Raw genomic sequence first — 25,062 nt, 5'->3', positions numbered from 1 at the left:
ACAGATAATAAGTTGACGTTTATTTCGTTTGTAGATAAATGTCTAAGTCCAAAATGTCTGTAAATACTTCAAACTAAATATAATTTTTAAATGCAAATATTCAGGTCATAGTTCAAAGTCCTCAGGTTTGTAAAACAAACTTACAAAGGCGCTTACATTTGTCTGTTTGAAAAAAATACAAAATGAAAATTGTTCTAAGAAATTTAAATGAAATAAGACGATTTCTGGCAAACAGCACATATATTCCAAAATGATTACACTAAATTCTGCCCTAAATTATAGTATTGCAATCCCTACAAGTCAGTGATACTGAATGCGTATTTTGGAACTGGTTGAGTATTTTTACTCACAATATTTTCCTACTGAAAAACACAGTTACAGTAACACTGCAATTTTACACTGGAAACTCTCGTTTCGATAAAACCATTATTTTTAAAATAAAAATTTGTTTAGAAGAGACATTATAAAAGCAATCAAGTGTTCACTTACACAAAATGTCATTTGGGTTTTGTTTTGCACTTAAAACAAGACAAAATAATGTTTCATTTCTATCAATCTGAAATGACAGTTTTCATTTTTGTATCTCATAATGTTTTTGATTTAACATGTTTTAAACAAGCAAAACTTAGTTCATTTCAAATTGTTGGTCCAAAACAAATTTAAAAGTTCAAAATGTCTTGCAGAAAAATGTTTAAATAAATTTGAATTAGTTTTTCATTTGAAATATCTAGGGAATATATTTGATTTCCTGACCAATTCTACTGCATAAGAAATTAAAAATGTAACCTTATGAGAAGAAGGATGTTTGTCCCCAAAAGCTTGCAAAGAACACTTTTTCCAAGTATTTAGTTGGTCTAATAAAAGGTATCACTTCTACTTGAAGCTTGTCTGCCTATAACCTTATGAGATTAATTCAATTCAGACCTCAGTGTAAACAGATGCATTCCACAAAAGTTGCAGCTAGTCTGAATTGGGCTTGATTCAATATGTGAAACTTAAGTCTTAACAAATCCAATACATCTTTTTCACTTTTATGCTACATATATTAGTTTCAATGAAAAATACTTTTCTCAAAATGTAAATAACCATAGTTATATGTATACTCACACCAACTGAACACGGCAGCTCAATAATGTGTCTGCGCATATGCAAACTGAGAATAATTGCAGTTATGCTGGATTTACGCCAGTTTATCAGAATGCAATATTAGTCACATTGACCTTCAGACCTGCATGTCATGTACTCACATAATCTGGACAAATTAAGTATAAAGGCTACCAGATCATAATGGCATTATTTAACATATACTTTGAGCCTGCTTGTCCCAGTTGCAGGATGCAGGGCATTAAAAAATTAGGCCAACTGAGTATAGGAATTAATTTTTACTTTTGTCATGCTTTCAAATTAGAAAAATTCTTCTTATTGACATGTTTCACGCTACCTTCTATGTTTTTCTTTGCCCCAGTTTCTTGTTCTACTTTCCTGGAGACAGCAAGGATTATTTACTGAGAAGAGCACACAAATGGGAATGTATAGCTCAACATTACAATTATTTACTGGCAGAAGACAGAATGCCACAATTCTTTGTTCATGTGTCCATTGCATGGCAGTCTTGTCAACCAATGAATACAATGCTTGTAATTCAATAATATGCCATTGTTTTTAAGGGCTGTGTGGGTATGCTTTTCAACACTTTCTTCGCCTTATTAAATCATGTTGATTCATACAGCTTTACTGTTGCTTCTGCTATCTCTTGATACTCCCTCATGTTTTATTTGGGGTTTCTTTGAGTGGGGGGATGGGGAGGGAGGGAAGGCAAGGCAGGGCAAGTTGCCACCAGCTCTCACTGACAGGTTTTGCTTGCAGATAGTTGGCCATATTCCAGCACATTCTCCTGCCTGAGGACAACTGAGTGTTCACAGGTTTATTTAAACATTCTATAGCAGGGGTGGGCAAAATGCGGCCCAGGGGCTGGATGCGGGACACCAGGCCATTCTATCCGGCCCACGGGGCCCCTAAAAAATTTAGAAAATTAATATTAATCTGCCCTGGGCTGCCTGTCATGCAGCCCTCGATGGCTAGCCAAAACTCAATAAGCGGCCCTCTGCCCAAAAATAATTGCCCGCCCCTGTTCTATAGTCTGGTGATTATCTTTTACACTAAGGTCCCTTTACACAACAGGAGTAGCATTTGTACATTCTTTAAGAAAATGTCTAGATTGACAAAGATTTGTAAAGGGATCTTATTATAAGCAGGAATTTAGTTCCTTTTTTCTTTTTTCTTTTTTTTTTTTGGCGCACACATGGCTATTTCTTTGCTGTTACATGAGCATGAGATGAATGATGTTCCCTGACGGATAGATATTTTTACACCAGGAAAGTAACTGTTGAGCTGTACATCCTACAGGACAAATTCTGCTCCTAGCTACACCAAAGCAACTGCACAACAAATGACATTAACCAAGTAATGAAGTAAGGTTTACAAGAGTGTAAACAACAACAGAATTGGACTCTTTGTATGCAATTATCAGCATTATAACATTTTTTAAGATGTACCATGAAATAAACTGAAGCATCCTATGATTTTTGTTCAGATTAATTATTTAACATTAGGGGTGGTGATTAAGGCATCATTTCAAATGTGCACTGTTGTTTGGTGATGGAAGTACCAAAGTCACTCCCACAATGTCTTCACAACATTCCCATTCTTACTGTACAAACTCATAGTAGGACTGGAATGTTGTAGTTGCGATGGTCCAGGAAAAATGCAAGACACACAATGGTGTGCAAGTGATATCTTTTATCTGGTTTTGGTGGATGATATTTTTTATTGGACCAACAGTATAGTTGGAAGAGATGTGCACAAAGGCTATATGCCCAAAGGCTTGCTTAACATCTCTCCCAATTACACTGCAGATATTTGCTACTCATGTAAAGGATCATGCTATTAGCAATTGCTCAAGGGTATCCATGTGTACTACAAATAATTCCTCTCTACTCTATTTAGATCATCACTGTCAAAAATATAATTTTTGCCTTAATTTTGAATGATCATTTAAGGCAGGGGTTAATGAATTGTTAACCCATCCAGGAAAAAAATATATAGTTAGACTAACGCATGTATGAGAAAAAATGTTCAAAAAGAAACTTTAAATCCCTACACTCTATGAAAAATAATAGCCACAATAAGCTACTGCTGAAAGCATAGTAGACTTTTCACTCATAGGAAAAGAGATTTCTCTCTTTAACTTTATCTCTTGAAAAATAAAGATCATGTCAACTTAACACTTGGATTGTACCTTTCATCCAAAAATCCCGAAGTAGTAAACAAACGTTAATGGACTAAGCCGCACAACATTTCTATGAGGTAAATACAGGAATACGGGCTTCATTTTAATATTTTAGTAGAGGTTGTAGCACCTCAGAAATCCTAGATCATAAGTGATTTGAAGCAGAAGATGGAAGGGAAAAATGTCTTCTACCAAGGGGAAGTAGAATTAAAACTAAACTAAAACTTCCAGGAAAATGTTATATTTTTAAGCTAAAATAAAATAGTTATTTTTTTCATAGAAATGTTCAAACAAACATTTCCATTTGTGAGTCTTTATCCACATATAATCTACAAGTGGGATTTTTTAGAGCTTTTGAAAATTTGACCCTAAATTTAAAAAAAGAAGGCTGAAGCTAAAAAAGAAATCAACCAGAAAAACTAGAGATTCAGTCAAAATTATCCATGCATCTGTTTTTTTAATAAATGCATGTACATCCTCTCAAAAAATATTGGCTTAAAAATAATATCTGACCGGATGTACTTCATGAATTAGTAAGGTTTTGAAAGCAACATTTTTTTTGTGTGTGGGGGTAGCTAAACATTTGATTAATTTAGGTACCATTTTTGGATATGCATATAGTTTTCTACCACCTATTGTAAATTATTCAGGATTTTCCTGAAAAATCAATTATTAAGAAATGAGTGCATCAAATTAATATATCTTTTGGACAACTTAATAATCTAATTATAAAGAAATAGCAATGATAAAATACCATCATAAGCATTTATCATCAAATACCAAATTCCTCCATTAGTTACCTGGATACCTTGTAGCCATGTAACCATGAAGAAAACATGGCCCCTAAACCATACATTGAAATGTATTCACTTTTAATTAAATCATAATTATCAGGTGTGTTAACATGTCCGAGTCTTTTGCTGAAAAACAGAATTTTAAAAAAATGTATGCAAACCACTGATTTGAGATTAACTGATAAACCATGTTTCTTTTCCTTTGCAGACCAGACCTTTGTGGTTTTGAAATAAATTAATCATAAATAATAGTGCTAGGGCTACATAATACCGTATACACTATATTGGTTCTTGTTCAAAAAATGGATTGCTTTTTTGGCTCATATTTACTCATTTATACAAAGCTTTCTTCCATATTTGTGCACAGCAGAAAGGAATCCACAAGTCTAGGCTTTACCAGCTGCTGGAAATCTGAATCTTTAAGGCGATCAGGGCTCATAACTGCTAGTCTTCGTAAGGCTGCCTGTAAGAAATAACGGGGGTAAAATTAAAAATAAGTAAAGTCTGCATTTCCAGAAAACGTAATAGCTGCCAGTAATAATTAGTGGTTGAAGTGAAACCTCTGTATGGAGGGAGGCCAGGGCCAATACAGGGTCTACATACCATACACTTAAATCTCCCTCCAAATTAAAAAATGAAACAATAATTCTTTGAGCACATTACAATGAATTCAAACAAATATATGAGCAGGGATTAAACACAATATTTTCTATAGGAAAGGACTCTTGGGAGAGACTTGGGTTCTACTCCTGCTTTTGTCACTGATCTACTCTGTAATCTTTAATAAGTCACCTCACCATTTGGAAACTTTGATTCCCTGGGGAGCTTTTTGTCTGGCCTGTTTATTAAGACAACAAGTTCTCTAGAGCAAAATATATGACTTAATATAATTTCATGCAGAACCTAATATAATAGAATGCTAAGTTTAGTAGCACCTTATAATGTAAAGAAAATAAAAGTTTCAAACAATTTAGGAACTAAAGTAACTACCAAATGATGACACCATATAAAAATAAATTGACTGCCCTGTTATCTTCATTAAAACAAACTAAATGATGTGATTTCACCCTGCTTTCTTTGGAACTCACAATATTTAGTAGTTGTGATGGTCCAGGAAATATGCAAGATGCAAGGATTTTTGAGGATGACACCTTGCATTGGATCAACTACACGGTTGGAATTGATTCAGACAAGCTTTTAAACGCAGTGCATTCTTCTTCAGATCTTCTTCAGAGACTCTTCTATCATGTATTTCTCCAGCCTGCCTAATTCTAATCTTGCGTTCCTTAGGCCAGTCCACTTGTACAGACTCCTAATCTCAGTTCCAGTGTCTTGGCACGGCCAGTCCTTTGTCTCCTGTCTCCTTCTTCATTTGGCCCCAATCTCTAATCCATCTGGTTTCTTCAACCAACAGGCACTTTCCTGATTCTTTGGGCAAATCTGCCTAATTTCAAGTCCTCCTACAAAATATGGAGACACTAGAGCTTCTTCATAAAACAATTTAAGATGATCAGAACAATGTATTTCTCTAATCTGAGTCTTGGAAATGAGAAATTAGCAGCACACTAAATGCAACTACACTACTTCCAGTATTCAGTGGGCACATCTACACGAGAAGTTTACTGCGTGGTAGCCTAATAACAGTGTGCAGTAGCGTGCCATTCAAAAATCATGCTAGTAAGCTACTGTGCAGTGTTATTAGACTACTGTGCAGTGACCATCACAAAAAACCCACGTGCCATCACTACTGCTCAGTAACTGTAGTTAATTGCGCATTTAGTTAATACTTCACTAAGGAAGTAGTAAACTAAATGCACAATAACTACTGCACATTAATGACACTGTACAACTAATGCCCACTGAGAGCTGACTCAGGTGTCTCTAGATACATGTATTACCCTTTTTGCCATATACCCCTTCAATGCCTGATTGTAAAAGATCTAGGGGCATGTTGTCTACCAAAGTAGATTTAGAACCTGAAGCAGTATATCTGCATCAGTTACATTTCTAAGCACAGCTAATTAGATTGGGTGAAGCACTGTGCTGATGTGGCTGTCCAACTTGCAGCCTGCAGGCTGCATGATGCCTGCAAGGGGTTAATGTGTGGCGCCCCAGGCTCCTACCTGGCCACTGCCACCTTAATTCTCCATCTGCTGCTGCAGCCAAGGTCTCTAAGCTTTCCCCACCATCAATTTTAACTTTCTGCTCCTGCCCAAGGGGCCAGGATGGTTCAACTCTAGGGATTGCGGGGTGGGGATGTGCCCATGGTGTAGTGTAGTGGTGGGGAGTGAAGGGCTATGGCTACCCACATGTGCAGTGCAGGAACCTATGTTTTGCACTAATGTGGACACTGGCCACTTAGAAGTTGGACAGCGCTGTTTTAGAAGAAAATATAATCTACCCATGGGTATAGGTAGAATGTTCTTCACACAGGAAGAATAAGTAGTTACCTCATTTTTAACAAGAACATAAAGAGGTCTCTTTGGAACAATCATAACTTTCTCAGAAGAGGCTTTCTGTACCACAGAATCAAAAGCCAACAGGCATCAAGAATATAGGGACAAGAAGTGGTAGAGTAACATAACACCAAATTAGTAGGTGAGTAGCCTCTCTGAGTTCAGCTACAGATCTTCAGATATAGGAGTCAGAAAATGCATTGTACATCCTAAGTCAGATGGGGCAATGGCAATGAAAAGCCTAGAGACATTCACTGCCTCAAAAATAAGCATTGCAATAAGCAAAAAGCTAAATATCAAACCAACTCCAGAATATAGAGCAGCACAGTGAAATCTTGTGTTGACAGAATGGATAAATCTCCTGACAAAAATAAGAATAATAAGAGCCACTGTATTTGGCTATATCCTTTATAACTCTCAGTCCTCCCTATCAACACCTCAACCATCATCCCTCTCACCCAGCTTTCTGGCACTTGCAAAAGAAGTGCCTAAGCGGCACCTTCCAGTATATGGAGAAATATTGAGTGCAGTATGACACTTAATAGAGCTACATGTCTTAGATGTCAGAGGGAGAGCAAAAATGAAAGGATCATTATGACAAATCAGGTGAGTTGCAGCTTGGTTCAGGACTGTTGCCCTAGGCCTCGATGTCTAACAAACAGGTGCACTCAGCTTCTAAGGAGCAGTTCAAAACAACCACAGAATTTCTCACACTTGGGGTTCAAAGTGGCTTTGTTCAGGCTAGCTCCAGTCTTGCTTAAGCAAACAAAACTTCCCTGTCAGTGACTGAGCAGTGTTCAAAAAGACTCCAATTAGCCAAGTTTTGAGTCTGTTAGTCAGAATAATAAAAAAGTTTTTCCAACAAATACTCTCCACCTTTTCATTCATCAGGGCTTGACTTCCATTGCCAGGCAGCCCATCTCTCTCGAGCACCTCCTTCTCATAGTGAACTGCGGGAAATTACTCAATTCCTGAAAGCTGACCAGGCCAGCCATGCTGGCTACCCCTGCACTTAGCAGTGGTCTTTCTCCCAGCCAATCTCTGCCTTGCAGCTCAGAGAGAGAAGGAGATTGTAATGAAAGAGATAGAAGGATGAAGAAAAGGAAGGGGATGTATTAATATTTGTATGCATTAGTTTGTATGGGGGAATGCCCAACAGTTCTGTGATGAAAGGAATTTGCCAAAGAAATTACAGTAGCAAAGAATGAAATGTAAGAGTTACTGAATCCTGAATTCACAAGCCAACAGAATTAACATTGAAAGTAGTTTCAACAGTTTTTTCCTTCATCATGGGCCAGGAAAGAAAGAAGCATGTTTAATGAAACACAATACAATGGCTTTAGGTTTCCTTTTAATGAATAATCCCAACATTATCACAGTCCCTCTGCTAACTGTATTTAGAAAGACTTTTAAGATATTTGGGATCTCTCTAGAAACCAAACATCAGGCCAGATAAATGCCTAAATATGTAAACAAAACAGATTGTTAAATAGAATTAAATTAATACTTATAGTCTGTTCTGTTATTAGTAACTTAGGATATATAATGTTTTAAAATATTATCTTTACCCTTTATCTGTTACCTTTTTAGAAAATACTGAAAACTGCAAACTTTCCAAAGTAATGATTTCAGCTTTTGAGGGAGGGGAATTTTATAGCAGCTGGTAGCAAGAATACTAATCCTCTGAACTGTGAATTATTCCACTGAGGTGCTGGAAATGCTCAACTACCATAGTGAGTTTGGGGGAAGGTCAGTGCAGTATTGATAAAGATCAGGCCATTTGATATAGGTGCATATGTCTTGATTTCATTGGAATTGAGATGTGAAGATGCGTAATACTATGCAGGATTGTGCCCACAAGAGAAAGGAAACCCCAACATGGTATTTTCAATATTCTTCTGATTCTTACATATACTACAATTCCATGAAGTGAATAGGAATTCCATATTTTTCAAGACACATAAAAGAGGACAGTTTAAATGCACCCATGGGCGACTGGTGCCTCCTTAGTCACGGGGGCACATGCCACCCCAGCAACCAGTCAGCACAACTTGGGGGAGGGGGGGGAGTCCCCCATGGCCAATCTCGCTGACCAAGGCAAAGACCACGGCAAAACTCGCCAATTGGAAAGCAGCCGTGCCACTCCCACAAGTGGCCATGGCACTACATCCGGTGCTCCCAGAAGTGGCGGGCACTCACAGGGGGGCACCAGCACTCCCACATGCCCCCCTCGCAATCACGTAAGCGGGGAGCGCAGCCTCTCAGGGGGTGCAGCAGCAGTCTCAGGGGGTGCACATGCATTGCCACTGAATGCACCTACCAGACATGCCACGAGAACGGAATCACTGTTGTTCCTTTCAGTTGGTGACCTGCAGAGTTGTATGAGGCGAGGAATACCTAAAAATTTAAAGAGGAATCAGGAGAAATAACACTTTGAGATAATGCCAGCTCTAAATTTTGATGTCCAAAGTCATGCTGGGGGAGTTTTTAGTTTTATCTTTCATACTTAACACAATTGCTAATACCTTTAATGTATCAGAAGTGCAGAAGGAACAGCCTAGGCATGCATTAAACAGTGCTATTTAAAGTGGTCACAATTAAGCAATTTATGAAGCATAAACAAATGCATAGGTATAGGGCATATACTGCTCTTTCACAATAAAAAAGTTAAACTGAAAATCTTCCCTACCCTTTCCACATTCACCTAAATGACAATCAACCAAACATGTGCATTCTTGCTTGTTTCCTTAATTGATATACTAGTTCCTTATCTATCTTTGTGCTAGAGAATTCTTCTACTCATGTTCATGTGAGACTTGAGGCTGATAAACAACTGGATGCCATATTTCAACTGGCACAGTGTCAGCCAGCCACAATTAAATGTTCAACATCTATTTCATCAACTGTTACATGGAAAGGGAAGATATACCTCAGGGTTTCAATGAAAACATTAGTTACGGCTTCATTTACCACAATCTCCTCCTTCACTGGCAGGATAGACTGTATGGGGAACCCTGCAGTCTGTAGGGAGCATAAAAGTGCTAAAATAAAGCTGCTCCTTGCCCCAAACCTGTTACACTGATCTCATCAAGAAGTCACTCTCTGAATATTTAATGGTCTGCCACTAGGCTAGCATCACATTCTTACAGCTGAGTTTTATGGCTGCATGTGCCACTTCAGGATCTCGGCTCAGCCGTGCCAGCGTAACTGCAGATTTCTGTTGAACTCTCTCACAAGCGGCAACTTCTGCTGAATTCCCAGAAGAGGATCTCTCAAAGAGCATTTCCATTAAAAGCTGAATACCTATAAAGGAGTGAGTCACTTTCAGTAAATCTCCTGGACAAGAATACAAATTTCAGCCCAAGAAAATAACATTAAAAAGCAGCAAATTGACAAATGTGAACCAGGCCTCGGGTAGCAGCTTAGCCTAAAGAAAGAAAGCCTACATAATAGGAACCTACAATTCAGATTATCAGAGTTCAGGCGCAGCTTGACATGAGTTGAACTGAACTGAACTGAACTGAATTGAATCAAACCTAGATGGTTAGGATTTTAGTCTGATCCAGTAAATCTGGCTCTAAAATCAGTTAGCCATGTCAGTCTGAAGTCAAGTAGAAGGCAGGGCAGATTTTCACCTTATAAACTAAGAAAATTAGTTTGCTATGCATATAAAGCACAACATTTAATAAATTGAAGCTCATTTAATCAAATTCAGTAAAAGAATGTACATATATATATATATGGAGATATATGAGGCAGGGATTTTTTTGGTACTATGTTTTATTGAGTCAACTGAACATTTGGGAGAGACACTAGGCAAACTCTCCAGCATACACCATTCTTCAGGCCCTGTAAATGAATTAAAATATCATTGAGAGGGAAGGAGGGAGGGACAGAGACTTTACAGGCTGGGGTCAAGGCAGCCAGGTTCATGCTCTGACTCTAGCTGACCCAGTAAAGGATAGCACCAAGGTAGGACAATTGTATAGTTTGGACCTATGTTAGACAAGGATTCAGGCACGCATTCTGGTCCTGAAAAAGGGTTCTGTTCCCCCTGACCGCTGGGGCTCTCTCTCTGCCCCTTGGGGTTCCCCTCTGCTCACCCTTGTCCCCACTTGCCCCTGTGGCTTCCCCTCTGTCCCTCCCAGCTTAATTTTGGCTGCCAGGCTGTCCTGGAGAGCAGACAGAGAAGAGCTGCTGCTACCAATGCTGCTCCTGCTGCCACTGCCACAGCTGCCATCACTGCTACTGGGCTGCCACTCTTCTCTGAGCTAAGCCCAGCCTATAGAGTGGCGGTGGTGACAGCAGCAACTGGGGCTAGGCAGACAGGTTCCCCTTCCCTGCCTGTTCCCCCAGAACAGCAGTCAAAAGTAAGCGAGGGGGCAGATTCTGGGATGCTAAGAAGGTGGGGAATGGTGCACCCAATCCACGGGAGAAGCAGGGGGATGGGGTGGTGGGCCAATCTGGACGAGCAAGGGAGTGGGGCAGGTGGGATGTTTACACTAAAATGTCGCTTACAGGGGTTACATGTTGATGCAACATGAACTGGGTAATATGAATCAGAGATAAACCTGCCCTGGAGCAGCATAATTCTAAGCCTCCTAAAGGATGCTTAAAACTAGTTGCATGAGTTAGCATGTGGACAATCCAGGGGTTAAGAGTTCCAGGAGCCACATAAAATTAACGTGCAAGAACTTTGTTACTTATTTCACTTTGAGCTGCTCAAATGTTGATCTGTGTAAGCACTAGCTCGAATTTGAATGGGATGGGGGTGGGCAATGAAATGGGAGGTGGAAGGAAAATGGGGGTGGGACAAGGGTGATGAAATTAAGTCAGTCAGTCATTTAAGGATAAAATAGAACAAGTGAAAAAAATAATTTAAAAGAAATAAAGAGGAAGTAAATTAAAGAAGGTCATATGTTTTAATAAATTGGGATTTGGGACTGGTGTGGGGGGGGGGGGGTGCCAGTCGTGCTTCCCAGGGTGGCTGGGAGGTGGGAGTGGTGAAGGAAGGTGCTTTTGGAGGAGCTATTACTCCTGACCTGGGAAGGAAGCCCCAGGTCACAGGGACTTGATCCAGCCCCCTACCTTGTTCACCTCCCACCCCCTGTAGACCTCACTCCTGCAACCTGGATAGCTGGCATGTGCTCTGCAGGCTCTTTGCAAAGGGTTGCACCCTTTGGGGTGAGACGGTCACACCCCTGGGACAGGACAGGCGGTCTGGTTTGGTGCCAGAACCACCCCTGGGCGATAGAATTCAGGGGGTAGAAAGTTTGGCTATAAAGAACAGGAAGGAAGGGGAGGGGACACTCCACCCAGGATGCTGGTGGACAGCAATCTGGGTGGCTTATCTGTAGGGAGTCACCACACATTAATGGAACATGAGCTGGGTAACACGGATGAGAGATAAACATGCCCTGGAATGATGCAACTTTGAGCTGTCTAAAGTGTGCTTAAAACTAGTTTCAGGTGTTAATGTGTGAGCAATCTAGGAGTTAAGAGCTCCAGGAGGCATCTAAAATTAATGCATAACAAGGCCCTCACAAGGACCTTTGTGTGTTTTACATGGACATGTGCCAAGACCAAAATGATCACTTATATCTTCTCATTGGCTAAGAGGGAGTGCTGCATCACACTAGCCTGTTAACACTTGAGGGCCTGGGTCCAAACTTGGCATAGCCACACCTAACTTATAGTGGACATTAGGGCTGTGCGAAGCTTTGGTCACTGATTTGATTTGGAGGAGATTCAGCTGGATTCAGTGGCCAAATCTCCAAATCCGAATTGAATCAGGAGACCTGTTAATCTCTCCGAATTTAACTGGAAGCCTCCAAATTGATTCAGAGAGATTCAGATAGATTTGATGATGTGGCCATAGACACAGCTTTATATGTTTTTCTATGTACCTCAAGGTACCAGGTGCAGCTCATGAACGCTGAGATGGTAGGGCAGATGGAATGTCCCATGGGGTCATAGGGGTGCCCCCTGCACTTCCGTGGGACACTCCATCCGCCCCACCATCTCAGTGTTCACAAGCCCCACCTGGTACCTCAAGGTATGTAGAAAAAAAATATAAAGCTGTGTCTATGGCTGTATCGCTGATTCTCCAAATCTTCAGATTCAGCCGAGTTGAATCAGCACAGGGATCTGAATCAGCAAATCAAATCACTGTCCCCCGAATTGGGCCGAATCCAAATCCAAATTGAATACTGCCAGCTTCGCACACCCCTAGTGGACATACAGCTACGTGCCCAGACTGCTTCATAATTCATTGTCACTGGCAATAGGGATCCAATCCTGCCAGTTACTAATGACTCTGAACTCTCATTGAGCTTGACTCTCCTGTCATATTCTTCTTGGACTTATATAATGCCACTGACTTCCATGGAGCTCCTTCTGATTTACAATAGTGTAAACAAGGCATAAATCCATCTATGCTCAAGTGGGAAAGAAGAAGGGTATTCAGTAGCCTTCACAAGGCTCAATGTCATGTGGCCATATTTTGTCTTGTCTTGTGCCCAGGTGCTGCTCTAATGATGTCTCCACGGAGACTTTTTGGCAGACATAATATATAGAGCAGGAGAGAGTGAGTAGAACTTTTTTTTAAAAACAGAGTTCCCTAGCACAGTCTAACATGATGTGGACATGCCCTAAACCAGTGTCAAACTTCACACTGAACAACCACATACTTTAAAAGGAAAGCCCACTTTCCAATGTAAGCCATGGAATTGTTACCACATGCCTCCACAAAAAACAGTTCAATGTCAACTTTGCCCTTATACATAGGAATATTATCATGACCTTGCTGACTGCTACTACCTGCAACAGCTACCTGATTTTTCCACCTAAATTTATTGTAGCTGTTTTATAAATTTATGATCATTTATGTCTTACTTTAATAATATTGTAGTTTGGCTGGAACAACTTAAAATGCAGAGTGCAATCCACCTACCTCAATATGTAGATGTATACATAGACACATACGTAGTATAGGTTTATGTATTTATTCTATACTCATTAACAACAGATGTAGATGACACATTCCAGTTTACAAAAATCACAGGTTTTCTTAAAACTCTTAATTTACAAAAACAAAAGTTACCAATCTGGGTGTCATGATGTGAGCTACAAATATTAACTCAGCATGACAGACACACATTTAAAGTGTTCTATACCATATTGCACAATGGCAACATATTTCAAATACAGAGGCATTCTAAGTTCTCATTTTTCATACTATATCAACTTGTATTAGCCAGCAGGCACAGATTTCACTACAAATGATGGCAAACCAATTAATTTGTCCCCCTTAAATCATGTTGGAGTGTAATTAACTGAAGCTGTCATCTTTTCTCTTACCTTGATTCTATCTATCTATCTATCTATCTATCTATCTACACACGTACATACATACAAATATGCAGTATTCAACACATCTTAAATGCCTACCATTTCCTTGAATTATTTCTGAAGCACATTGGTCCAGGACAGACATGTTTGCTAATATTGTTACAACCTGTAACAAAAAATAGAAGAGAACATAAAAGTTAATGTTACTATTTGTAAATATTATATATATATATATAATGTTATTATATATTTAACAGTTTTATATATTCAAGTGAATAACTAGCATAAATAGAGTAAGAGCATCTTTGGAGGCTGACATTTAAAGCCAGTTTCATTGGAAAGGAGACAGAATGACTGGCACTCTAGGTAGGTCTCCTTTTCCCTGGCTGTGCATGTCGACTTGTCAAAAGGAGGTGGCATTTCCACCAATCAGAGGATTTCGTTAATGATTAGGTGCCCCCGCCTTATAACCCTATTATGTTGTTAAATTAGCATAAAGGGGCTATAGAGCCACTGTGAATTAGGACCCTAAAAGTCTTCACTTAGGGAAAAATGATTATGTCCATTCTCAAATTCTGAGAAACCTTACTGAGTAAGGGTTAAGCACTTCCAGATTTGCCACGTAATGTATATCCAAATGATAGCATGCCTTAGCCATTACTTTTCATTTTCAAATTACAGTAGTAACATGGAATTATTATCCTGACTTCCCTGTGAGGTTGCTATCCTGTATTCTGCTTCAGAACAGCTTGTCTATTCAGGACAGCACTTAAATACCTCCTTAAATCCTATTGAAGTCATTAAGGTGTATGCATATGCTGAAGTGATATCCTGAATAAGAATGGATTTAATGTGCCCACATTCTTAAGCTGTCTCCTAAACCTGGGGGAAAATGAAAGAAAAACTGTTTTTGATACTCAGTCCTTCTCAGAGTCAGGTCCTAAGAAATTTGTATAAGGGCATATGGGGCACTTTTACACATACCCCAGGGGTGGGGAGGGTGGCACTTTAATTAGAGTGTTTCCAGTAGCCACTCTAATTAAAGCGCAACAGTGTCTGGTGTATCAGCATCCCTGTACTTCAAAATGGTGGCAGAGGTGCTTGAACTAAAGCTTGCTAGATGAGCTTTAGTTCAGGTGCCCCACTGCCACTTTGAAGCACAGGGACACTGATACATGAGATGCAAGAGGCTCCTGGAGCGCAGAGATTGCCACACTTCACCAGAGTCGATTAATCAAGCAGCCTCCGTACTTGTGTACAGGCACCCATGGTGGACTATAAACGCAAAATAGATTAAAACTGTTTAGCTCCTGGCTCTGAATCCAAAACTCTGCTTGCTGGACCATATGGCTTTCTCTGATATACTTACCAGTGCTAGATGTAAAGTCATTCGTAGGTGCATCTACACCAACTGTTTATTGCAGAGTAGATTAATTAGCTCCACAGTAAACATCTCACATCTACATATGCACCCCTATTAGGCCACAAGAAACTAACTCCACAGCAAGGTAGTACTTCTAAATACAAGTACTGTCCTGCTGCAGAGTTTTTTAGTCCACAGTACCACGTGTATAGATTCTGATGCAACTGGCTGAGGGCATGAGGGTGCTTCTGTTCAGGGGCCATCTGCTGACTAGCCCCACACTGGAACACCCTTGTGTCCCAGCCATCCCCTCCACAGCAAGTTAACCATGGTCAGAGCAGCATCAGGCTGGCAGGCTGACCCCCTGAGCCCCCTGCCAGCCGAGGCTTCTCCAGCCCAGCTCCATGTGCTGTGGTCCCAGGTGGACGTATAAACACAGTATCCAGGAGCAATAAACTGCAGCTCTGTATGTGCTGGAGTTTATTGCTGCATGCTAATAGCACGTGTAGACATGCACCACATGTATTTTAACCTTCACATTCCCTGCTTCCTATATTCAAAGTAATGTATTTGTTATTAATATTAGGATGCAAGGGGATTCTGAACAACCATTCCTATGTTAACATTCAAAACAAATTGAAAATAAATAATTTTAATAAAACATTCTTGTCTTTCTCTTTATTCTCATTTGCTGCTGTTGATCTATTTGAGCAATAATGAAAGGAGAAGATATTTGGCTAGCAACTTTTATTTGGAAGATATGTATTCACAAATCAACAAACTTCCTGTTGTTATGTAAGTAAACATAATGGCAAATCACTATTAATTTTGATCATACGTTGTCATTATCATAACAAGAATCATTTTTGATGCTGTGACATAAAGGTCTTCCACTTTCCAAACCAGTGTTATAGTGTCATGTCTCTGAATAAATACACTGACTTAGGATGCAAATGAATTGATGAAGCTCGAAAGAGTGACAGGTAGAAAAATGGAAACTCGGTATATGTCTATGTATTTATTCCATATTAATTATTAACAGAATTTCAGGCACAGTGTATATGGGGTTTTTTTCATTCTAAATTATATCCTGTTAATGAAAATTACTTCCTCTGTGCAGAATGTGTACCCCATGTGGCACTCTAAGCGATAGATGAAGAATTCAATTAAGCACAATTTGAATACGTGCCAATTATTTCACTGCTTCAAGTTATTTTATCTAATAAGTATTTTTATATATAAAAACACTCATTAAGATACTCATTTTATATATAAAAATACTCTGTATCTTTCAACGCTACAAACTGTTTGAATGACAGGTGCATTGAGATTCAAACCACTTCTGCTTTCCTTGACTATAACAATACTCCATATTTCATGGATATATGTAGGATATATTTTGTGTACTGGCCACAAAAAGTTAAATTTACCTTATGCAGTGTGGCGTGTACAAGGCCTATACATCACCTATGCCCTATTTATTTTGAGACTTTAACTGGGACCTGAAACCACAGGAGCTGCTGATTATTTTCACTCAAAGCAAGCAGAATTTTGTAGTGGAAAAAATGCTTCATACCTTTTTAAGATGTAAATAACTTTATACTTACAAAAAGGATTAACTAGAACAACACTTATACTTATGCTTGTACACCTGTCCCAGGGTTACTAGCTTAGTATGTACCTTTTTCATGAATCAAGCTTTATATAACAAAGTGATTCTTCAATGCAAGCCAAAGTCCAAGGATAAATAAAAGATGAACTCTCCAGGTAAAATCACAAACCTATGCATAAAGTCAAGCAACTTCTCATTTTTTGGGGGGGAAAAAAGGAAAAATACTCTATGGCATACTCTTTTTCTACCAATAAAAGCTAGGTAGTAAGTATGACAATTTAAAAAGTTTCACTAGACTTAGTTGCTAAACTAAATACTTATTTTTACAAGTAGCATCTTGAAAAAGTATTAAAATTCAAGCAGTTAAGATCAATACTGGCTACTGTTTATGATTCTTGCCATCCGTCTGGATCTTTCAGCAGCACAGAGAACTCAGTATCATCTGACTGAGATATCAATGAAGAGGGAATTCAGGCCAAATTCTCTCTCCCTGCCAATGCTGTAGAAGTATAAGACCATCACATTTTGGTAAAATCACGGCTGAAGTTAGTCAGGATTTCCATTACTATAGTGTCATTTCTTAAACTGCAATACCTCCAGGAAAGCTATCAATTTGAGGTGAAATTCTACAACAGAACTTGCTGATTTATTCAGTCCAACATGTTTCATTTGAAACATCTTCAGTTCAAAAAACTTTTGCTGTATTTAAGATAGGATTCCAAAACTTTCCCAAGGTCAAAGACTCCCTAATTCTAGAGTACAGTGCTGTGGGAACACTTGTAAAGCAAATTGCCACAAAGGCCAAGGATTCTGGGACCTCTGGGTACATCTCTCAGATATGCTCCACAGTTCAGAACCTCAAAAGTCCAGGGTCTCCAACTCTGACAGTTCACTTGACAGGACTCCAGGATCCACAGATTTGCAGTACACACATAAGAAAGTCTACCCCAGAATCATGGATCAGAGGATTCCAGATTCCATGCTTTGGGCAGCCAGCCACACCAGAGGTTCCAAGCTCTCTGCTATGTGGACTGAGAATCTGAAAATCCTGGGAACCTGAAAACTTGAGAGCTTAAGGCAAAGCTAGGACTTCCAGGCAAGGAACAGAAATTACACATAAATGAGTATGAATGATCAGAAACCAGTTCAAATCTGTAGCACAACAGAAATTCACTGTACATAAGCCCCTTTCAAAATGGCTGAAATCGGTTTATGATAAACCTGGATGGATATAATATCAAACTGAACTGATTTAAGATAAATTGGTTTATTGAACTGCTGCCCAAGACACCCTCGAGATTCAAGTTAACTCACAATCCCCCAGCATCCCAGGATGCTTTGCACCTCCCCTGCAAATCCCCCCTCACAGGGTGAGCAGGCTAGCCTTGGCTGAAGCTGTCTGCCCTAGCTGAGAAGGAAGGTGTACTCTAGTGCCTCCTGGCTTCTGGCCTGGCCACTGCAGGCATCTGGCTGCATTTCTGGAATCAAAAGTGAATGTCTGTTCACTTACTTATAAGTTCAGTCTATGTAGCTTAGACTAACCTGTGAAGATTGAATCAATTTAGCCATAGGCTTTTTGACTCTGTATTTAGCCTCAGAGCTTCACAGCTCCCTGTCGAAGATCTGAGACTAAGAACTAGTAGAAGTCCAGGGACAGACTCCTGTGGTCTCTAACTCTGGGATGAAACTTCAGGTGTGATATTAATATGAATGTCAATTTCACTGAACAGCTTTAGGATCTGGGAAGCTTGCAGGTCATAAGGATTTTTTAAAATGTCCATTTTTGTATTAAATAGACTGAGCAAAATTTTTAAAATGTTTCCTTTAAATCCTGTATTTTGGCCCACTCCACTATGCATAAATGCAGCTATGTCAAGTATGCGGGGGGAGGAATTCAGGTGCAGGACACCCTCTTTGTTTATCAGTTTTAGAATAAAACCGATGCTAAAAGCAAACCACATTTTTATGAACCTATTTAAATTATCTTTTGATGGGAGAGACTGAACTGCTAATGAGGTTGATAATGAAATATAGAGCTTTTCATCTTGTCGTCACTAGTCAAAATCTCATCCCCAGTCAGGTGTGATTCACAGTAGTTTCTGCCTGATGACTAGCCAGTGGCCTCTGTTGGGTGAATCTGTGATTTCAGTTCAGTTTTCAACCATCATGTGACCATATCACATGAATTCCTAGCATCATCAATAACAACTGAAACCCTCTATTACCAATCTCCTAAAAGGGTTGTGAATATTACTGCAAGAGATTCTTACTCCTAGTGATGCTCTTTCCAGATAAGAAGAGAGTCACACTGATGGAAAATAGTACAGGAGCTTGTAGAACTGGTGCTCACACACTAGATCTTTGGTGAATAAAAATCTGCATATTTACATTCCCAAGACATCCTCATTCCTAGTTTCTAAAGGTAGGTAGCGTTTTGTATGAACTTTGGATAATTTACCAGTTTTCACTAGCACCAAAACGATTTTTGGTAGATAACAGGTCAAAAACTTTACACCTGAAAATCTGTTGCAACAGCAGCTGGAAGTCCAACTGATTAATGTTCTCATTAATTTATAGATCACCCACAGAGTATTTGATGCAGTATGGCTATTACAGTAAAATGCAATAAAATTAACTAGCAGAAGTGGAAGAAAGGACTTTTTCTCTCTCAAATTGGGTCAGGAAAATTTATTGTGTGTCAAATTCTCTCACGATTCATATCCCATGGGGAAAAATGTAAAAGACAATTTCTATATATACAGGTAGAGAGAAAAATCAATTACAATTTTTGAGTATTTTAGAAGTGGAAACTTATTATCTAGGGTTGAGGGAATGAAATGTAAAAGGAGTAGTGCAGTATAACAACTGTGGGAGGGTAAGAATAGAAACGGTCAAGGAGTAAGGAGCAATCCACGCATGTGCCCTGCAGCTTCCATGGGTACAATGCAAGAAAGATTTTGTCTCTTGAATTTCAAGTGGAATTTGGAATTAGACTTCATGTGTTTTTAGAGTATATCACTATCATAACAGTGGGGTGGTGATTCCAAAAACCACCCTCTCAATTAAACTGTACCCAGTATGAAAAGGTACCTGGCATTGTTCTCCATTTGTACTGGCCTGAGTGCAAACAATGTGCCACAAAACTGTCTTTGTATTTATTAGGAAGGAAATTTAAGAAAATAAATCATACAATACTGTCTTCCCAGCATCTTCTTTACCACCTGATTTTGCCCCATATGCAGGGCATATTTGTGGCTTCTTGTTCTCCACAGCAGTGATCTTTGTCTGGCAGGACAATCCTCATGCTTATCTCTGCACCTCTACATTAACTTCTTTTGAGGGAGTGAAATGACCCTATGAAAGCCTAAGGATCAGGGAAGGGGCAAACTTGTTATAGTCTTGTCTCTACCTTCCCCGAGATTTAAATTCCTAATTTCACCCAACTTCACCAATTCTTTAAAACTAATCTACTATCCTGAAGCAAGCTTTCTTGAACTATAGGAAAATGCATGTGTGCGTGTGTGTATGTGTGTGAGACAAATACCTTGAGAGAGACTATTTTTCTGATGTTTCAATTGTAGAGACACACAAAATTTCCAGCCAAAACTGTTCTCAAGAGAATTCCATGTTTTTAAACCAAACAGGCTAGGATAGAGTTTGGATAATCTTCTCAACTTCCAGATAAGCATATTAACACCTTACATTTCACTCAGTTACCCCTGTTTTAAGTCTGCAACTTATGCTTCACTAAAGCATATCTTTCAGAAAGAGACTGGTTTTTGTTGTTATATATTGCTTTTTATTTCTAATTGCTGCATTCAGTTTGCCACTGAGCCAGGAAGGGCTTTCAGCCAAAGTTGTCTTCTTTCTTGATGATGGAATCAAAACTTTTTAGTTGTGTCATAAACAGTACTTAAAGAATACCCAGTCTTCATTCACATTTTATGCCACATTTCCTCTCTGCCCAGGTTTATTTCATGTATAATTTTCCTATGGAATCAGTGTGACACTAGAAATATGAAACTCCCCTAGGCCATTTTAGCAGAGACACTTTTCAGAGCAGACTATATGCTAAACTCCTCCTGATCCATCAAAGCACTTAATACACAGATACTCCTGTTGACTCCAATGGGATCCTTCACATGCTTAAAGTATGTAAAGTGCTGTGCCAAAATGAGACCTAAGAGCTAATTTTCTGAGGTGCTGAGCACTCATAAATCCACTCAAAGTCAAGGGCCTTAGACAATCAGCCGCTAAACCAATTTGTTAGTCAGGTCTGCAGTGGTTTTATTTTTATTTTTTTTAACTCTCTGGGTAGTGTCTTCTACTTAATTCTAATACAATTTAAAGTATTACATTTATGTTTTGTATCTTCACAACTGTTGCCATAACATCATATTGCTAGTCTGATAAATACAATGGCTTTATAAAATTCAAAATACAAAATGTAATGGAAACCACCTAAGTTACAAGAATGACATAGATACAAAAAAGAGCAGCATCTTTGGAAATAAACCCACTGTTTATGATTATGCTATGCATCTCTGATTTAGTTAGTCCAGCACCAGTACATCAACCCTGCCAGACTGACCACCGCTGGACCAGACCCAGAAGATCCCGCCCGAACCCCAATCTGCACCCGATGTACTCTGAGAGCTATTCTCAAACATGTACTATTCCACTCCACCCCGCAAGGACTCCTATGATAGGACCGCATGGACTGAATGACGTCTTTGTTCAACTCACCCCCTCCACCACTGCAGACCTTTGTACCGATTTGTTTGTATCTATCTTCTTTTCTTTCTCTACCTTGTGAACCCCTCCCTCCCCTTCCCCAACCCCACCTCCCACCCCAGGCTTAGATGGCTAACATTGTATTTCTGTAACCTAGTTGCGCTCCCCTCCTCACCCCCATCCATCTTATGTTAGTCCCTTGCTCGGGCACTCTGAATTTCCCTTATGGCCTTGTAATCTTTGTTCTATGATTCTTAACATTTTCTAATTAATTATGGGTTTAATATTAATTGTGTTTGTATCATTAGTGATGATATCCCACTGAAAGTAAAAACAACCTGCTTTCTCTGCTTTGTAAAAAAGGATTTTTTGATTCAAGAAAAAAAAAGCCTACTTCTTACAAACATCTACTTAAATTTGTTCAAGAGAAGCTGGATAAACATTAGTAAGGGATGATCTAGAAGCAGCTATGAGTTATTCTGGGCTTTGCTGCTTGCCACGTGGGGCTGGTAAGGAATTTTTTCCCCTCCTGCTGCTATTTGTATCAGAAGCACTAGGTGTTGGTCGCAGCCAAGGCTGGGGATTTTGACTTGAGTGTAGCAGGGCTCTTGCTGGAACCTAAATCCAGAGTTTGCTGGCTAAAGGATCTTGCCCCTTCACACAGGTTCAGACCTATCACCATACTTGGGGGCAGGAAGGAATTTTACCCCATAGTCAAACGGTGGGGGGTTTTGCCTTCCTCTGTAGCAGGGGGTGGCTCTCTTCCTGGGATCTTTCAAGCATATATCAACAGCCTTTACAGCAACAGGACACTGGCCACTGCAGTCCTCCTGTTTCACCTGTGGTAGATTAGCCTGTTATGTCTTGTGTGGTGTCAGTGTTGACCATGTACTTTTGCTAATACGTTAGACAATGGATTTGTATAGGATGATTTGGATAGGGATGATCCTGCCTTGCTGACCTCTGGAGGTCACTTCCACCCTTACTTTTCTATGATTTTATAATGCGCTCCTCTTTTCACTTTCTTTGGTCTGGTTCGCATTAAAATGTGGAATTACAATAACATTTGGTTCTATCAGTGGCCCAATACAGAAGCCAAAAGCTTACAGGAAAATCAGTCTTCTATACAGAAAAGATTGACTAAAATTTAAGAAACAAGATAATTGTCCTTAAAATATTATATATTATATATATTTCTCTTAAATGAAAATAATCAGCTTAAGCAAGTTCTATTGCTAAGAAACAAAATCACAAAAACATTAGAATAACATGTCCAGATTTAGGTAGCAAAAGTTAATTTAGTACATTCTTAATTAGAAATGAAGAAAGGTATCATATAATGTATACACTGTAGCAAATCCCAGAAAAAAAAAGATTCCATTTACATGCTAAATGTCAATGTACAGTGAAAGTCTCTTCATCACAAACTCCAAGTGCATCAAAAGAATGGAAAGTCTGTTTACTGCTTGGGAAAATACACTCTCCCAAAGGAGCCTAAAGATTATCCAGAAGTTCCTGTTATCATAAGTACTGAAAAGCTATCTGGAAAAAGAAATGGGAAAATAAAAAAGGAGAGAGGGGCCAGACAATAAAGATCAATTAAGAGACATTTCTGGGTAAACAATCTCCTCTTCCATTTATGATTCCCACTTGAAGATCAGGTTCCACATTTTTGGGATCCAATGCCTGCCAATAGATGGGGTGTGACAGGTGCAATGAGATCCTACGAAATCTTTGTTAGGAACAAAGTCACAATGTTTGATAAATTCTTTTTGATACTACTAACACAAGTTAAAAACTCAAAATAAGAATTACCAAGTCATTTAATTGAGTGGCAGAGTAGATCAATATGTAATTGCTGATCTTCTTAGTTAATGATTCCTTTAAGCCTAATTCACCATTAAGTAAAATTAATTTTTCTACTATATATTATGAGTGTGCATAGTATTTCACTTAAATGAATCAACTAAAGTCTGGCAACTTATAAGATGCAACATGGAGTCTTGTTAAATTTCCCCATTTTAAATGTAAATTAAAAACATCCTACCTTCATCAAATTATACCACCTGGAGGCAGCAATAATGCTTTTTTCAAGTTACTATCTGAAAGCAAGTATTGCTGTAAAATCATCAGCTTGAAGGGGCAAATCTATTAGGTGCAGCATCTATACTAAAAACTTCTAAAATAAGAGTGAATTGCCTATGGTAAGTCTGGTACAGAGGAAGAAAATTCAGTTCTGTGTGGAGCAGAAGGGCATATTTGGATGTGAATCTATTTTTCTCTCAGAGAGGGAAGCAGTGGTACCCAGATGTATGTACGATTTTGTTGAGTAGTTGGTTTATAATGGTCAGAAGCAGTTGCAGGCAGATGTTGGCATCTTCAGTTATTCATTTACATAGGACTAATAAAGAGCAAGAGGTATGAGAGGAAACACAGGGCTTCTTCCACAACATGGCTCCAGATAGCTACAAGGGGCATTCTGGAAGCTATGGGGTTCAGCATGAGGAATTAAAGCAAAATAAACCTCTAACCTATGGCATGGTGGAGATGCTTTCTCTTATTCACAGTTTCTGTATATTTTCAAGTCCTTGCCTTCCTTTAATTCATATTATTTGCAGAGCCAAGTTCTCTTATTTCATTACATAGTATGGACTATATCATGACTTGGCCATAATATGAAGCCTACAGCATGTCCTTTGCATCATTTCTGGTGAACATATAGCTCATTGTCTGCATCAGCCTGACAGTGCTGAGAATCCAGCAGGATGAGATGGAGAATAAAAACTGTATTAAGTAGTGCTGGTATAATACTTCTCTTCCAGAGACACTTTACATAATGGACAAGTATTGTTTGTCCCATTCTAAAAAGTTACATGTTAAATAGCCCAAATGCTAAATTGCCAAGAATGAATGCCTGCCAGGAACAGTTCCCAACAGTTAAATCCTGGTCCCACTGAAATAAATGAAATTTATTGATTTCAATTGCACTAGGGCTTCACTCCCAGTGTTTTGATTCATAGTGTGGTGTCCCATATATTGGCATTTCTCACCTTTGTTACCTTACATTGCATCCAACCCAAAGGTACAGCACCAGGATTTAGACTGAATGGAAAAATTATCTGAGTTGGGACTTTTGTATGGTGGTGTGTAGACAAAATGAGAGGCATGTGTGTATGACACTTTGAAGTGGCCTGAATGCTTTTGTACCGCTTGAATGGTGTAGGTGATTGCACTCCTCGACAGCATATTGCGCATTAATTCCAGCTGCTGTAGGAAATTCGGTGACATAATGCACCTTAAATGATTTGGGGCACAACAAACTAAAATTCCTTCAAGGAGTTTTAGTTTGCTGCCCTTAAAGCCATGGAACGAAGCACTGTGCTCTCCAGCTCCACGGCTCTCTAGGAAGCCCTGCAGGCAGCCTGGCAGCAGCCCAGGAAAGCAGGCTCCGCCCAAGAAAGTGG

The 25,062-nt window shown here is 39.2% G+C and overlaps 1 protein-coding gene across 1 annotated transcript in view; it reads right to left on the bottom strand.

Annotated features, from left to right (window-relative positions):
* Positions 1 to 3,285: 3,285 nt before the first annotated feature.
* Positions 3,286 to 25,062, bottom strand: part of INSC (INSC, spindle orientation adaptor protein) — a 215,226-nt gene continuing 193,449 nt past the window's right edge. The window contains exons 10-13 of the mRNA XM_025197414.1: positions 13,989 to 14,055; positions 9,687 to 9,842; positions 8,860 to 8,936; positions 3,286 to 4,546 (exon numbers count right to left, since the gene is read on the bottom strand). Of these exons, the coding sequence (XP_025053199.1) occupies positions 4,418 to 4,546; positions 8,860 to 8,936; positions 9,687 to 9,842; positions 13,989 to 14,055 (429 nt within the window). The 3' untranslated portion in view covers positions 3,286 to 4,417. The remainder of the gene's footprint in view (positions 4,547 to 8,859; positions 8,937 to 9,686; positions 9,843 to 13,988; positions 14,056 to 25,062) is intronic.

This window comes from Alligator sinensis, unplaced genomic scaffold (assembly GCF_000455745.1).
Source record: "Alligator sinensis unplaced genomic scaffold, ASM45574v1 scaffold502_1, whole genome shotgun sequence".
NCBI lineage: Eukaryota > Metazoa > Chordata > Crocodylia > Alligatoridae > Alligator > Alligator sinensis.
Note: the sequence above shows the minus strand (reverse complement) of the source record. Positions and strands in the feature narration are given on the sequence as shown.